At 44.6% G+C, this 17203-nt stretch overlaps 3 protein-coding genes across 3 annotated transcripts; 1 reads left to right on the top strand and 2 right to left on the bottom strand.

Moving 5' to 3' along the window:
- Positions 1-4599: 4599 nt before the first annotated feature.
- Positions 4600-5503, top strand: LOC103655203 (uncharacterized). The gene is made up of 4 exons (XM_008681990.4): positions 4600-4922; positions 5001-5178; positions 5279-5326; positions 5486-5503. The coding sequence occupies exons 1-4, from the start codon at positions 4675-4677 to the stop codon at positions 5501-5503; spliced, it is 492 nt and encodes a 163-aa protein (XP_008680212.1). The 5' UTR covers positions 4600-4674.
- A 1012-nt stretch (positions 5504-6515) lies between these two features.
- LOC109945698 (uncharacterized) lies at positions 6516-7274 on the bottom strand. Its single transcript, XM_020552022.1, has 2 exons — positions 7192-7274; positions 6516-7106 (listed from the first exon to the last, which is right to left on the bottom strand). Exons 1-2 carry the CDS (start codon positions 7240-7242, stop codon positions 6516-6518), a joined length of 642 nt encoding a protein of 213 aa, XP_020407611.1. The 5' UTR covers positions 7243-7274.
- Positions 7275-10716: 3442 nt separating this feature from the next.
- Positions 10717-11949, bottom strand: LOC103653048 (nuclear transcription factor Y subunit B-11). Its single transcript, XM_008680022.4, has one exon. The coding sequence runs from the start codon at positions 11770-11772 to the stop codon at positions 10993-10995; it is 780 nt and encodes a 259-aa protein (XP_008678244.1). The 5' UTR covers positions 11773-11949; the 3' UTR covers positions 10717-10992.
- Between the last annotated feature and the right edge of the window lie 5254 nt (positions 11950-17203).

The raw sequence follows: 17203 nt of genomic DNA, 5'->3' as shown, positions 1-17203 counted from the left end.
TGGTTTGCCTCCGTTTTCTCTAAGCACTTGGGTTGGACGATCACATATCACTGCTAAGTCCATGCGTGCCTTGTCATTATCTTTCGTTTTATCAGGGAAATCCATGCATGTATTTATGAGGGCTTGGCAAAAGTTACTCTCTTGATGCATGACGTCGATGTTGTGCATCAAAATCAATGACTTAGCATAAGGAAGCTCCCACAAGCCACATATGTGAGTCCAGTTATGCTCCTCACCAAAACCTTGATACCTTTTCCTACTCTCGTCTGGACAAGTTTCATATGCTCTTCTATAATTTCTATCCCACTATGTCGCTTGGGCGGTCCCTTCGTGACGATGGTGCCCTTCCTAAATTCCTTTCTGTGCCTTCTGAAGGGGTGATTGAAGGGTAGAAAACATCTATGGCAATCAAAGTAACATATCTTGCCACCAGCACTAAGACGAAAACAATATGTATCTTTAGCACAATAAGGACACGTCAATCTACCATGCACGCTCCATCCAGAGAAAATACCATACGCCATAAAATCATGAACCGAGAACAGATATGCAACACGAAGATTGAATTTCTGCTTCTTGAAGCAGTCATAGGCTTCCACACCTTGCCATAGCTTCTTTAACTCTTCAATCAGTGGTTCAAGCATCACATTGAGGCGTACGCCAGGATGCTCAGGCCCAGGTATAACAAGACATAGGAACATAAACTCATATTTCATGCAAAGAGCAGGTGGAAGGTTGTACGGTATGGCAATGACAGGCCAACATGAATACGACGCAGCGGTCATATTGAACGGCGTGAAACCATCAGTTGCCAAGCCGATACGAACGTTTCTTGCATCGCTGGCAAAATCTGGATCAAATTTGTCAAGAGCCTTCCATGCATCACCATCTGACGGGTGCACCATTAACCCATCTTGTCTGTCCGTACAATCTTTATGCCACCTCATGTGCATAGCGGTCTTCCTCGAGAGAAACAAACGTTTCACTCTAAGAGTGAGAGGCATGTACCGAAGCTGTTTATGTGCAACCTTTGTCACCACCTTCTCCACATCTTCATTTACAAGCTCCACGTACCTCGACTTCCCATATTTTAAGCATTTCTGTTCTCAGCCATGTTCCTTCCGAAAAAGCATACAATTGTATTGGCAAACATCAATCTTCTCATACTCCATATCAAGACCTTCAAGCAATTTCTTGGACTGGTACATGTCTTTGGGCATCTTGTGACCCGTAGGAAGAACCTCACTAATCAAATCCACAAGCTCCTTGTAACAATTAATTGAGAATGCAAACTTGGACTTGATTGACATCAGCCGGGTCACGAATTCGAGTACGGTCACGTTAGTGTGCCCGTGAAGAGGCTCTTCTGACGCTTTAAGTAGGTCGAAGAACTTCTGAACCTCCGATGTAGGTGAATCATGATGATCTGGTGCCAGTTCAGGCTGCAGATCCTCAAGCATCTGGTCCATCCTATCAACATCATCTTCACCGTCATCAACTTCTACTTCTGGTGCTCGTTCAAGGCGTGACTCCCCGTGGAGATACCAGACCTTATAGCCTGGCACAAAACCATGCGATCACAGGTGTAGTGTGACCTGCCTCTTGGTGTGGCTCGTCATATTTCTACATTTATTGCATGGACACCTAATATTATCTATTTGTGACAAAGCAGCTGCATGGTCCAGAAACATCTGCGGCTTGGCAAACCATTCACTTGTGTGACACCCACCCTTCTTGAAACCTTCATACATTCAATCACGTCTATCACCCATTATTGCGGCTGTGTGTACGAATAAGAATTGCGTGTGTGAGACATTCATGTTTCTAAACGTCACACATACATCTATAGATAAGTAGTTAAACTATATATATACATAACATAACTTAATCACATTAACATGATTACTACTTGCATAACATCAAATTCATTAAATAATAATATTTGAAATAACTACTATTTGTATAACACATCACATTAATCATCCAATTCATTAACTAATAACATTAAACAACACATTTTATATTTGCAACATAAAATTAAAAATATGAAGACTACTAACACTGTTAATTAACAAATTTAAACAAAATTTAATCACATATTAGTTAACTCCCGTCGGCCACAAAAAACTGACGAAAATAAAACAATATATATAATATACCTCGCTGCTCGCTTTGCGCGGACGACGGTGGTGGACGACGTCGGTGGACGACGCGGATGGACGACGTCGATGTTGGGAAGCCGCGGCTACCGTGGACGGCGGCGGGTGACGGCGTTCAGCGGCGGTCGTCGGGCGCCCGGGCGGGGGCGGCGGCCGTGGGCGCGGGGGAGGCGGGCAGCACGACGGCGTGGTGGCGGCGGCGTGCGGGCGCACCGACGGCGTGGTGGCGGCGGTGTGTGGGCGGCGTGCGGGCGGCGCCGGCAGCTCCGGCGGCGGGCGGGCGGGGGCAGGGCACGGCGTAGAGATGGCACGGGCGTAGAGAAACAGAAAGGAAGAAGAAGCCCGACGTTGGTTATTCGAATAACTCCCGTCGGCTGGCGGCGCGGCCGACGGGAGTTATTTAATCGCCGTCGGCCTATGCGCGAGCCGACGGGAATTACTTAATCCCCGTCGGCTAATTTGGCGGGCCGACGGGAATTATTTAATCCCCGTCGGCCTTATTCTAGCCGACGTGAATTAATTAATCCCGTCGGCCCACGCGCAGGCCGACGGGAATTAATGTAGCCGACAGGGATGCTTTGGATTGTTGTAGTGCGTGTTACATGCCAAAGAATATACTAGCCCCGTCTTAAAATAATATTCGTTTTAGCTTTTAAATTTTATGTCTATACACCAATCATTATATAAATTCACTAAAAAGTTAAACCAAATTTTATTTTGGGACAGAGAGTACTAATTAATTAAGTAACCAACACGCTTTCACCATGAAGACCGTCGAGGTTTACAACCAAACAATTAAAGGATAGAAAATCATACTTACATAACGAATAATGACTAGCTAGTTTCTGATCAATCTAGTAAAGAAACCATCAAAGTTCTTGTTCGAGAGAAACCCGTTGTGGCAAGCACGTCGTCGAGTTGCTCTAGGTCGGCTGACAAGCCTATAATAACATCCTTGGATCACCAAAGCATAGAACTTAGAAGCATGAAGATTGGAAGGATAAAAGAGTGGTAGTTGGAATACCTCAATTAAAAGTGATCCTCTGGTATATATACATATGCTATATGTCACAGAGGGTAAAGTTTCACCTAAATCTAACCGAACAGCCATATGCCCCACCAAACGAACCAGCCAACCTACCAAATTGTTTTGGGTCCGCAATCCACTAATGGATCGCGAGCCGCACGTGGCCACCCACGACTCCCACATGCCCACTCACGCGACACGTCATCTTTCAGTATTTTGTGCTATTTCAGCCATTCATCGCTCAATTTCAATAATTATCAGCAAGCACAATAATTGTTAGTGCCAAAAAAATAATTACTGACAAAACATTCAGTAATTTATCATTTCTGCAGTAAAGAAATGTTCGATAATTATTAACGAACATTCAGTAACGACTGACGAAATGTTCAGACTGACGTTTTGCCCTTTCGGTCATTCATAGCCAAATTTCAGAAATTATCAGTGGGCACAATAATTTGTAAGTGTTACTTACAAAACAATCAGTAATCAAAGCTTGGTAAATATGCATTAAAGTGGCGTAATCATCCTTAATTCAAGCATAACAATGGCAAACCTTCGGCAGTAAGGTAATACAAACAATTATTAACTAGAATATACTTGCATGCTAATTGCGAAAGAACTTTTATCAACTTCATTAACACTTATGTTACATAAATAATCCATAATGGGAGTGATCCAATCTTCTAAATTGGCCTTATATTCATTGGATTAAAACTTAAACCAATTTGGGGCTTCCCGAAGAGCCAGCCTAGGTGGTTTCAAAAATTGCTCTAGTTGGTTCTACTAATGAACCTGCAGAGAAATAATGAGAACCAACCTGACCGATTTCTTAGAATTCTCATCAAACACAAAGAGAATGTAGGACGTTCCGTATTCAACACACCAAACCTCTATCTTGTATGCTTGTATCCATAATGGTATCTAAGATCAGCATGTTTTCAACCTACGCCCCTCTCTCTATCCCTCAGACTGTCTCCAGCAGCGTCCTCTAAATTTCGTCCCATAAAGAAATATTCTCTGTCCTTTACAGAACACTCTAAAAGATTCTGTCCTCTATATATTCTCCGTCTCCAGCAGCGTCCTCTAAATTCCGTCCCCTAAAGCTACAGTGTTAATAGATTCACATTTTTCATTTCTTTTTCATTTTTCTTTGTTTTCTTCGCCTTTCACGCTACATAAATGATACGTAAAAATTGTATTTATTAATTTTGAAAGTAATAAATTCGAATTGTGAATATTAATTACATTGCTTGTTTTGTTGTTGTGTAATTGTTGTCGATAACCCGCCACATAGTATAATATCGTTGGCAAAATATGTTTTCAAATGGACAAGCTTGCACCGTAAGCCAGTACTCTTCTTCGAGAAGCCATAGCCTAGCTTCCCTTGCACGACAACCGCATGGCTTCTATCCGAAGCGTACTTCCTCTATAAATACCGAGTGAGCCTTCCATACTTCACTCAACCTTGCCTTTACAAACTCCACAACCATGAATCCCTACTTAGAAAACAATTTTCTTGTGCGGTTGATGGAAGAAATGGAAGAGGAAGAAGAAGAGTTGCAGTTGGCGAGGCACATGGTCAATAGGAGGCGACGTGCACGCAATGAGCGTCGTCATGGTGGTTCGATTCCAGGGCGTGTTAGGATTCATCGTGATCACATGAGCGGCGATGCAAGAATCCGAGCGGACTACTTTGGAGCGAACCCGGTGTACACGGATGCTCAATTTCGTAGGAGGTATTTACAATTAACACATTCTTTTTACCATGTACATAACTTCATGACCCCTATTATGACACATGAATTGTATGGTAGGTTCCGCATGCGTCGCCATGTGTTTGAGCGGCTTGTTGATGTTGTGCAACAAGTGGATCCTTATTTTATTCATCGTCCAAATTGTGCAGGTGAGATTGGTCTTTCTGCTCTACAGAAAGTTGTTGCTGCTGTTCGAATCCTTGCTTACAGTATTCCGGCTGATGTCGTCGACGAATACGTACGCATTGGGGAATCTACTGCTCATGAGGCATTGAAACACTTTTGCACGGCCGTCCAAACCGCATTTGCTCCGTATTATCTCCGTGCACCAAATGCAGAAGATATCGCACGCCTTCTCCAAGTTGGCGAGTCACGTGGGTTTCCTGGTATGCTTGGTAGTGTTGATTGCATGCATTGGGAGTGGCGTAACTGCCCAAGTTCATGGAAGGGCATGTTTACAGGGCGTGGTAAACATCCTACCATGATCTTGGAAGCTGTTGCGTCGTATGACCTGTGGATATGGCATGCATATTTTGGTCTGCCAGGTAGTTGCAACGACATAAACGTTCTTCACCGTTCAAACCTTTTCGAAAGGCATCTGAGCGGTGACACACCTCCAGTTTCATTCATTGTGAATGGTCACACGTACAATATGGGATATTACCTAGCAGACGGGATTTACCCTGATTGGCCCGCATTTGTGAAGACAATCCGTAACCCCTACGACGTTAGAACCCAACACTTTGCAAGAATTCAAGAGTCTGCTCGAAAAGATATAGAACGAGCTTTCGGTGTACTCCAGAAGAGATGGGGTGTGGTCCGTGGACCTGCATACGGTTGGAGTCCTGAACACATTGGGGACATCATGAAAACATGCATAATATTGCACAACATGATAGTAGAAGACGAAGGTCCATTGTCTTTGAACACAACCTTTGAAAACATCGGAGTGCTGGCAGACACAACTCAAGGTTCAATGGAAGAGCGCAACGACTTCGTCAATCAAAGGTACAACCAACTGAAAGACCGCAACAAATATACTCAGCTTCAGGTAGATCTGATACACCATCACTGGGCGCGACATGGATCCGTAGTTGCATAGGACGCAATGAAACAAGTTCTATCATGGCTGTTCTTATCTACTGTCGAACTGTTATTGTGTTGACATGTTTAGTTTACATTGTTGTACTGTCTGTCTTAGTGTCATGTCTGTTCTTATCAAGTGTGTGTACTGTCTGTCTTAGTGTCGAACTGTCGTAGTGTCTCATGCTGCTGTTTGAATTCAATAACAAGGAGTACTACTGTCATGCAACCACATGTGTGTACAAATGCTAAACAAAAACTACACCAACCTCACAGTTAATGAAACCAAATAGTTCAACACATATAGTAAAACATTCAGGTACAAACCATGACAAATAGTTCAAAACAAATACTTGAAAACAAATAGTTCAAAGAAGACCTAAAAAAATCTGGTACAAACCAGATTAGGGTCTGACGACAGCAAGCTCACAGAAACAAGTCCGACTACGCCTCATTCATAAATGACAAACAAACATATTAAGTAAGGAACCATCACTGGCCAGATGAAGTAGACCCAGTAACCCTAGCCAGTATCTCTTGTTGCTTGGCTTCATAGTACTTGCGGAGTAGAGGGTTACATTTGCTCAAATCTATGCTTAAGATCATTATCTCCTCTTCCTTGTCCTCCTTTAGTTTCTTCCTTTCAAGCCTTAATTTCTCTAGGTTCAACTTTTTCTTTTCTAGGAGCAATTTCTGCCTCTCATTTCTGTTCATTGAATCCAACTTCTTTTCCTCAGTTGTAACAACTGTTTTGTACACTGACAGGCGCTCCAAAGATAGATCTCCCATGCGTGTCATGAACTCAGAATCTGATGAAGATGTGTCCACAGATTTAGTCCTCTTTGCCTTTTCCTTAGAAGAATCTCGACCAAGTGGCCTCTTCGATGTGAAGCTTGATGGTACAGATTCTTCTGCATCCACATCGACAGTGTTAGAATGTGTGGGATTAGCGTTGGCTTGCTGATGTTGTTGACCCATGTGGTTGTCCATCCATTTTGGTTGGTCCTTAAGAATGGCCCAGCAGTGTAAAAAGTGGAAAGGCTTCTTCTCAATTGCTGCAAACCTAGAAGCTGCCAGTGATGTCTGCCACATAAAACAAATGGTTACAACAGGAACATACTAACAAACCTCTAAATAGTGATGTAAAAATGTTACATGAAAGATGTACCTTGTCTGCGTCACTGAGTCCACTAGGATTCTGTCGGAGGACTGCCATCATGTATCCAACAAAAGTGGAACACTGTGTTTTGATAGTATCCCATCTACTCATCAAAGATTTGGTGGACCTTTCTGGCAATGTTCCTCATCTTGAGTTGTATGCTTCAGTAATTCTACTCCAAAATCCTTGACGTTTCTGCCCTGTGTTAATAATGGGATCGCAACTAACAGCAAGCCATGCATGGCATACCCTTGTGTCCTCTTCAGCAGTGAAGTTTGCTAGCTTAGTTCTTTGAGTTGGCTTTTTAGTAACAGCTGGTGTTCTTGAGCCCTCGGGTTGCCCATCAACTGGAAATTCAGAATGTTGTGTTCCGATAGGCTGCTCGTCAATCTGGCTAAGGAAGCTTCCATATTGAGACATCACCTGGTTCCAATCACTCCCCATTCTATGGAATAGAGGCAGATCAAACATGATATAAATGAGCATGTAGTGAACATGTAACATGGTATAAAGTAAGGCACACATAGTCGAACTAAACACAATAATTATTGTAGTAACTGAACCGATTTCAGTTTACATAGACCAGAACATTTAAATCCCCCAAAAGCATGATCATACCAACCGACAAGTAGACCTGAACATAGACCTGAACATGCTACAATACTTCTACTTAAGTTAAACCTAGAACACTAGTACGGATATGTGTCGTCGGTTGAGTAGTCACGACCATCGTCGTAGCCCACTAGGTCTTCATAGTTAATTGGTGACTCTTCGTCTATCAGTAGGTCGTCATCTGAACCATCTTCTATCAGAAGGTCCTCTACTGCTTCCTCTTGTTGTGGATGTTCTTTAACTTGACTGTTAGCCATATTGTCTACCTCCCACTGAGTTTGCACTGCTACGTCTTCAAGATCCTTGGCGAGGTCGTCAATCTCAACTAGTGCTCGGTTCAATTCGTCGACCAAAGGTGAGTTGAAAGGCTGGAAGGCTGATTTGACGACATCAACGATGTCACAACTACGCTTTTGAACAACTCTGAGCAGAGTAGTCAGTGCTTTACGGAGCTTTTCGTTCTCCGAATCCATGGCTACATCAAACACAGTGTTGAATTAGTTAACACCGACTACAAATTACATATGTTATACAAACTACTGCATAGAAGGGATTCCAAACTATGAGTACACAGTTGAAATGTACATTGCATCTATGTCAACCTGTTATAAATTTGCAGATTAGGTTACCATGGTCGCATAAAAAATTAATGTTGAGTAATTTGAATCCGGACAGAACCGCATCATCTGGGACGAACAACCCCCCAAACCCGAAATGGATCCCCCAAAACCGGTCTAAATTTAAGCATCCGGACACAACAATAAGCCATTGATGCATGAATTTGAAGCACATTATTTAGAATGCTCCAGATCGTAAACCCTAAACATCCCAGAAATCCTAATCCATGCCCCCAAATACGAACAATACATTACGGTAATGATTCAGTACTAAACAAAAAGGATTTCTGTAGTTCGTACCTCGCTCTTCGCGGATCTGCCTCGGTGGACCGAATCGAAGAGGAAGACGACGACGGCGACGAGCTTCTCTTCCTTTTGCCGGCTGCCTTCGACGAAGTCGGCGGACGACGAAGCCTTTTGCCGATGGCGACTCTGCGGCGACGAGCAGGGGGAAGCTGGCTTGGATCTTGGGTTGCGGTGGGTCGCGCGACCTCGGTTCGAAGGGGTGCGAGCTCTACGCCGACAGAGCCGCCTCCGCACGGCCGCTTCTCGGCCTCCTGCCTCGATGCCGGCGGCGAAGCGCGCCGGATCGAGGGCTCGGCCCCGGAAGATGCAGTCGCCAGCGCGGGGTAGGAGGACGCGGAAGTTTCCTCGCGGCGGCTGGTGGAGGAGCAGCGCGGATAGCGCACTCCCGGAGCCCTCCACATTTAGAGTGTCTACCACATCCTCTAAAATTTAGAGGACGCTATAGAGTCCCTTGCTGGAGCCGTAGGGGACCTGACAGTCCTCTATATTTAGCGGACAGGACCCTTTAGCGGCTGTTGTTGGAGGCAGCCTCACTCCCCAATCTTCTCGGGTAACCTACGGTACCTGGTGTCATTACACGATGGCAATAATAATATTCGATAATATTTGCAGTAGCTGGCTATTGTGGTGAGTGCACATTCCCACACAAAGTTCGAATTCCTCCGAAGCACACGTTAGCTTTGTTTCATTATAAATTGTGAGAATTCAAATTATAAGTCGTTTCGATTCTTCTAAGTATATAGTTTTTCTCTATGCACCTAGACATATATTACATCTAAATACAAAGTAAAAGATATAGTAACGTCGGTTTAAAATGGATGGAGTACTTCCTCCTAGGTAATCATGTTTCTTTGTAGGATCTGTATATATACATACAGTAAGTAAAATATTAAGATGTGGGTGCCTGCTTTGTTTTTACAAACTTGATGACAAATGTGCACCTCTTCTTTGGGTTCAAAACTTAACCTAATGTTAGGATTGTTGTTGGCTAAATAGTTATAGCTTCCACCACCAACAGAAGATATGAAGAAATTGATGTTGAGGTTATTAGTGTAGACATGTGTCTTTTACAGAGATGGTTGCAGTGTAAATATTTTCACATATATATATGGTTGGCAACCGTTGGTGAAAATAGTTTTCACTGTCAACATTCCAAAGATTTTGTTTAAATGGACAGTGGAAATGTCGTGGGAAAAAAACATTTCTATATAAGTTCTATGCTTTTTATTATTTGAACACAAACTATTTTACAGGAATTATTCGTTTTGTTTTATTCTTAATGATAAGTTTGCAAGTGGCCCATCATGGAGATTGGAGATGGACCCGTAAGGCACGCTCAGCAACCCATTAATCAGCACATCTACTAGGCCCATTGCAGAACATCTCTTTTTCTCTCTCTCTGTTTTCTTGTTTTTTTTATATATTATATACTTCCCCTGTCCCAAAATAATATTTATTTTAACTCATAGTTTTGTATGTGTATATCCAAATAAATAATGACGAATATAGACACATATATAAATCACATACAAATTTTAATTTGAGACAGCGAGCCCGTTTGCAGGCCGCGCGCCATGGCTCAGCACTTGCGTTATGTTTGATTTCCTGCCTACGGTGCGCGGTGCGCCATTTGCAGGCCGCCATGGGGTTTCGGCGTCACAATTGTGGCGCCTGAAGGAGCGCTTCGCCAAGCTCTCGGGCGCGCAGGACGCCGTCGCGCCGCCCAGCTTCGTGGCGGTGGCGGTAGGTGTCCTTCGTGTGCTCCAAACACCAGTCCGACAACTTCTCCCTCCGTGGTCACCATGAACCACGACGGGCAGGTGGTTCTCGTTCAAGGGAAGGGCAGTGCCGGCGCGCGGCGGCGTCCAGCGGTCCAGCCGTCCGTCCGTGTCGCGGGGCACATGGACGCGTACAACTCGCATTTCCTCAGCTAATTTGGGCGATTCTGTATGTCTATATAATAATAAATGCATGTTGTGTTACTTGTGTACAGTGAGTCTACGTACTTCATATTTCACTCTTCATCAAATCAGTTTACCTCGTTGAACAAGAGGTCAATAACGATGCACAACTACCCGAAATTCTTCCAGGGTCAATAGAAACATTTGAGTTTAAATTCAAATAAATCTCATTAAAACGTTTGACGGAGAGCAGAAACTGCAATCAATTACTAGTACGTAACGTACGCACGCAAATTTAGTCACCAGCAGACCAGCACCATGCAAATATCGTTTCTCGTCGCACCTAGTTATAGCTACGCCGCCCTTCACCTGGTTCACCATTGCACGGCGCCGTGGAGGTGGCTGGCAAATCCCCTCCCCCTCTGCACGCCGCCGTTCTCCTCCTCGCCTTCGAACTCCATCACCTTGGACCCTTCCCCCGCGCCGTACGCCTTCCGTGATGCCGCCGCGTAGTACGACGGCGCCGCCCCGCCGCCAGAGCCGAACCCGACGCTGCTGGCTCCCATCATGAGCCCGACGTGCGCGTCGTCGTCGTGGCCCGCGCGGTCGACACCGTCCCCGGCCCCGCCGCCCGCGGCGAGTGGGCCGGCGTCGTCCGCCGCGCCGCCGCCTTCGCCGTGGCGCGCGCCGCCGCCGAGCACGGCGGCCTTCTCGCCCTCGGCCTCGCGGTAGCGGTTGAGGTAGGACTTGAGCGGGGCGACGTAGGCCTCGAAGCCGAGCGTGGTCATGGCCCAGAGCAGGTCGTCGCCGTTGATGGTCTTGCGCTTCTCGCGCTGGCACTTGTCGGAGGCCTCCCCCGTGACGAAGCTGATGAACTCGGACACGCACTCCTGCACCGTCTCCTTGGCCTCCTTGGAGATCTTGGCGTTCGCCGGCAGGGAGCGCTTCATGATGCGCGACACGTTGGCGATCGGCAGGAACCGGTCTTGCTCCTTGGCCGGCGACTCACCGCCGCCGCCGCCGCAGTACCCCACGCTGCTCCCGCACCCGCCGCCGCCGGCCGCTGCCGCGGCGCCGGACTCGTTGTCCGACAGCGGGCTGCCCACGGGGCTCAGCAGGTGGCCCTGGTGCCCGTAGCCCTTCCTGTTCTTCATGCCCCTTGCTTGGCCGGATGGATGAAGAGGTGGTGCAAGAGATGGTCTCCTTTTAAAGCTTGAAAGGAAGGAGGGGAGCAAGCTAATAAGCTAGTTAGCTAGTGTCTCTGTTCTGTTCGTCCCAAAATAGTAGACGGGAGATGCCAGTGGGAGGACGGTAGTGATGCCGACGCATAGCTAACACAACGATTATATTATGTTCATGTGAGCATTGCAAGATTCTTGCCCTGCTCTGAACTCTAGGAGATAGCTTACAGTGGCAACGAGACCCTCTTCTGCATTTCGGTCATTGATGTGTGGGTCCAATCTAGACCTGGTCCCACATGTCAGTGGCCCAATTGCAGCGTAGAGGATCTGCTTCCCTCATAGCCAATAAGTGAAGTAAAAAAGTACTCCTATGTGGTGTCCACGGTAGTGAACTAATTGTTGTTTAGAGCACATATATATTTATATAGATTTACAAGGATTTCACTTGTAACAAATGAAACTTATTAACTACTTGATTTAAAAACAAGTTTCATGGTTGAACTAAGAGCAATTTCAAAATCCTCTTTGTATCCTTTCTAATTGAGAGGAATATAGATTTTTTTGTGTGTGAAAAAGTAACTCAAATAGCTTCATTAATTAGATCTCCAAATATAGTTATCCCCTTTTATGAATTTCTCGCTAGCCCAAATATAAAGAGCGGGATTGGTTCTCTAGATTAGGTTTACGACCTATAAGATATAGTGAAGCTACCGAAGGATTGGACCATATAGAGAGCATTTTTATTCAAAACTTTTCTTTCCCTAAGAGTCCTCAAGTACACACAGCTATTGCTGATCCTTTGCGAGATCAGGATGAGACCCTTCAGAATTTCTAATCAATCCATGTTAGGTCAACATCGAGACAGAGCATCTCAGTTGGCGCTGTCAAGGAAGTGAAACAGGCATTCCTAGGTTGAAGTTACCATAGGATTGACCCTCAGTCAGGCCTCCGATTCCAAGGAGTTGATTCAGCAAGTTCCCCGTGCTACCCAACGGGAAGTCTAATCGGATCAATCGGTGGTTTCGTAATGAGTAGTCGAATACACATTGAGGGGGCCTTGCCTTCTCCTTCCCGCCCACACCTTCATTCTTTTCCTCCTCTAACCTTAGAAAGCCAAAAGACTTGAATTTAAGGCTTCAACAGTCATAATTATACGAATTCTACATACTAATTTGAATTAGCCAATAAATTAGCTATCATCTTTTCAATATAAATTATTGCAATATCAATGAATTGCAAAAATGCAATATTCAATAAGCAAAAAACAATACTATGAAATAACCTACTCAAAAAAGGATATTATTAAACACTAATAAGAAAATAAGATTTTATTTTTATTTATCTTAATGTTCCTTATTATTATATATGTCCCTTTGTTTAGGGGATTCTATGTCTAATTATTCCAAAAATTGGAATAGTTTAGAGAGTGGATTGGCTTTTTTTAAAAAAAGTGTTCTAATAGAACTAATCCCAACCAAGCTAGATTTCCCTCCGTTACCGAAAAGTTTGAAAATAAATTCCCGCCTTAATTTGAAAGCAATCAAGGACTATGCTTGTTTTTACACCGTAGAACTATCTATTCAAACCTCAGTGAGCACAAATCCTAAATATAATATGGTTTTATGCACATGGCTAGTCGTCATTTCTTCAATGTAATACTCCCCCATTTGTCGCAAAATATAATTCGTTTGACTTTTTTGTGTTAAGTTTGATCGGATCGTCTTAATCAATATTTTTTAAATAAAAAATAAAAAATTCAATGGCATACTTAAATTATATTATATATGCTAGATAATATCATAATAAAAATTAGTAATAAATATGATTTTTTAATAAGATAAGCCTATCAAACTAAATTTATGTTTAAAAAATCAAAAGAATTATAAATTGAAACGGAGTGAGTATAGTGAAGCGATAATGCGTGTGAATGAGCTCGCTGTACTAAGTACTAAAATCTGAGCCGAAAACCGAGACAATAATTACCCGGTGCTTCCATCTATCGCATATATATATACACTAATCGACCCACACATATATGGAGACCAAGCTAGTATATAGATGAAGACAGTGGAAACCTGGGAACCTGGGAACCGGTAAAGCTATCTTTGCCGAGTGCTGACCATGGCACTCGGCAAGAAGGAAACCTGGGAACCGGCAAAGCTATCTTTGCCAAGTGCTGTTGCCAAGGCACTCGACAAAGGGACTGGCAAAGGGGCCCACTGGAGGATTCTTTGCCGAGTACCGGTCCACTAGACACTCGGCACAGGAACTGGCGGTGGGGCCCACTGGACCCTTCTTTGCCGAGGGCCGTGATAGCAGACACTCGGCAAAATTGGCCTCTTTGACGAGTGCTAAAGAAGACACTCGGCAAAGGATCCGTCACCGTCACTTGGCGCCGTGACGGTGACTTTTCTTTGCCGAGTGCCCGACAAAAAGTACTCGGCAAAGAGACCGCTGCCGATGTATAGTTCGCCGAGCGTTCTTTGCCGAGTGTTACACTCGGCAAAGTCTTTACCGAGTGTAAAATAGCCTTTGCCGAGTGTCTAAGACACACGGCAAAGGAGCTGTGTCCGGTAGTGCACCACCAAAATATAATATTCCTTGTGATAGCATGCAATGGCACGGCATACTCCACAGCCTGGCCAGCCACTGCCCGTGTCACCTCAAGCGATGCAAAGACATCTCACCAAGATGGTCTTTGAGGTTCCTAGACCAATGGCGGCAAGGGCATCACACTACTAGCGGAACAGATGCACATCACCCCCCATTTTTACCAAAAATTTTAAAAGGGGACTACTAGCTAGCTAGCTCCATAACCAAAGACGATGTTATATATATATATCCACAAATGTATGTCGTATTATATCAATTTCCTTATAAAATATATTTTTTTTAAAAAAACTTAGCTAGGGATGGAGTCCAAAATATCTACTGTACGAACTACAGCTCCTTGCAGTGGTCGAATATATATGGCATCTCTTTGTTGTTATTTCAGAAAAGCCAGCCGGCCGGGCCGGGGGGGCATGCAATGCAATGGAATGCAATGCAAGTTAAAGGCCGGCGGCCAAATTAAAGGGGGAGCGAGGACGGACGGATGCCTCTCTTTTCTTCCCTTTCCCAGGTTCAAAGGCGCCACGGATTATTCATTTATTCGTGCCGTCGCATCTCGCGCAATAATAGATCGACGAATATATATATAGTGTGTTCGAGACATACGTACTGTGAGGGCCGGGCAACTTGCATATTGGCCGGGTTGCAGGAGCTAGCTAGCTAGCGGGGTTAATTAATCGACGTGATCGGGGATTAGTTTAATTTATTATATTAGCCGTCCATGCATGCAGGCTGCTCCGCATTATATATGAAATGCAAGAAGGTGACGCGATGATGCTTTTGGTCGATCTGGACCTAGCTCGAGCTAGCTAGCTTTGAATGGTAAACAGGTCTATGGTTTAGTAGTTTTAGTTACAGAAAATTATTGTTGCTGCTGTTTGAACTGAGATTGTGCCATTTGTCAGGTTCTAGTGCAGCCGAAATAGCTAGCATGCTTTTTTAAGTGTTTACCGTCGTTAGAAGAATTTAGAAGAAGAAGACGATGCCAGGCCTACGGCATTTCTTTATTTCCAAGAGGATATATAAGAGAGGACGAAGCAGATGGATGCATGCGTGTCTTCACTTCCCTTTTCCATACGCGCGCGGCTGCTGAGATCCCATTGCACGACGAATCGAGCTTCAAATAAAAGGGCCAGTAGTGTGCATGCTTCTTTCTAAGGGTGTGTGTGTGTGTCTCCGGTAGCGACAAACGTTTTAGATTCTCAGTAAAACCACTAGAGTCGCTGACAAACGCAACAAAAAAAAATTAAAAATTGTTTGAGCGAGAACCACTTTAAACAGATTCTTATTTTTTTATTACTAGTCTAGAGAAACAGTAAAAAAACCTAGTTTCTTCTGATCATTCTAGCTAGTTCTAGTTTTAAGAATTTATTTATAGAGCTAGCAACAGTTACAGCATGTGATTTTTGGTTTAGTAGACAAATGTTTGTATACATCCTGATTGGTTGCCTGGGCCTCACAGACAAGGCTCGTGTCATCCAGGCCGGCTAGAAACCGAAGTTTTTGACGTATGAGCAGATGCAGTTAAACAGCCTCAAAATAAATTATTTTGCATCTACTCATACAACTCAGGCTTCAAGTATACGGGCAACCAAACAAAGACTTGCATAAAGTCAATGCACACACTGATGCAGGATGAGACAGTGCGACTAACCAATCAGATAAATAGAGAACCCGCTTGGCCTAGCCCTTCACTAGAAGCAGTGCTAGTATATAGATCCTTTGACATCTAACCTGATTCATTTTGACAATGCACTTGGTGTAGTTTGTTTGTTGCCCAACTGCCTCCAAGGGCCGTTTGAATAGTAAAATATGGTAGAAATTTAGGCATTTTCATATTTAATTTAATCTAGGGATATGGCAGTGTATGTTGGGATATTTAATTTATAATCTAGGGATATGACAGTATATCACTATCGGAAACATGCTATTTGCTGAGTGGGACGAGACGCATAACACTAATCGGGAACAACGTATGATGATGCAAGGTCCCTCCCGGCCACCACCAAGGCAGCCGCAGCCTCGACAAATACACAAAAGCATGGGTGCCCGCTCCCTTTAATTTAGTCTAACTTTCGATTAGGCATGATTTCTAACCATCTCGTTAGTTTTCTCGTAGCCGGTGTCACATGGTGGCTAGCCTGATCTTCTCGGCGTATGCTATGGCCCATAAGGGCAAGGCGACGTCCGACGTCACCTACAACTCGAAAGTCGGGCCCGTGGCGTATAGCAACCCCGCCGTCTATAGCCGCCTCAATGAGTACACTTCCATGGCACAATAGGTTCATGTGCCAGATTACGTTCCGAGGATCGAGGACATCGATAGAGATGTCCTCATGAGGGTCGGAGGAGGCAAGAGGATCGAGGACATCGATAGAGATGTATTGGATTGCCGACGGGGCAATCGACTCGTCCTCCATTCTCACCCTGTCTCAGATGCCAGCAAGGAGCATGAGCGCGAGCCTAGCCATACGACCTCGGCAAGACAACTTACAATATCGCATCCAGAAACTCCAGGTTAGTGCTTCTATAACTCGTCATTCATTGAGTTATATACCTTCTCTTTGCACTATTATAACATTGGGGTGACATATTACAGGCCAAGCTAGAAGAAGAGAGGAGGGAACAGGTGGGGATGGAGGTGAGGATGAGGGTGGAGCGGAAGGCGGAGCAGGCATCTCTTGCTTGGCGGGTTAGCAGAGGATGGCAGAGATGTTCCAGTACATGCAGAGCCTTGGCGCCGCACAGGGTTTTGCTCAACCACCTTTGTTGTTCCTTCCAGCTGACCCTGCTC

Source organism: Zea mays, chromosome 4, assembly GCF_902167145.1.
Source record: "Zea mays cultivar B73 chromosome 4, Zm-B73-REFERENCE-NAM-5.0, whole genome shotgun sequence".
NCBI classification, from domain to species: Eukaryota; Viridiplantae; Streptophyta; class Magnoliopsida; order Poales; family Poaceae; genus Zea; species Zea mays.
Note: the sequence above shows the minus strand (reverse complement) of the source record. Positions and strands in the feature narration are given on the sequence as shown.

Coding starts and splice junctions, on each gene's coding strand:
- LOC103655203 (XM_008681990.4), top strand. CDS start 4,675: ATGAATCCCTACTTAGAAAACAATTTTCTTGTGCGGTTGATGGAAGAA. Junction 4,923..5,000: donor GATGCTCAATTTCGTAGGAG/GTATTTACAATT, acceptor ATTGTATGGTAG/GTTCCGCATGCGTCGCCATG. Junction 5,179..5,278: donor CTGATGTCGTCGACGAATAC/GTACGCATTGGG, acceptor CACCAAATGCAG/AAGATATCGCACGCCTTCTC.
- LOC109945698 (XM_020552022.1), bottom strand. CDS start 7,242: ATGATGGCAGTCCTCCGACAGAATCCTAGTGGACTCAGTGACGCAGAC. Junction 7,107..7,191: donor GACTCAGTGACGCAGACAAG/GTACATCTTTCA, acceptor TTTATGTGGCAG/ACATCACTGGCAGCTTCTAG.
- LOC103653048 (XM_008680022.4), bottom strand. CDS start 11,772: ATGAAGAACAGGAAGGGCTACGGGCACCAGGGCCACCTGCTGAGCCCC.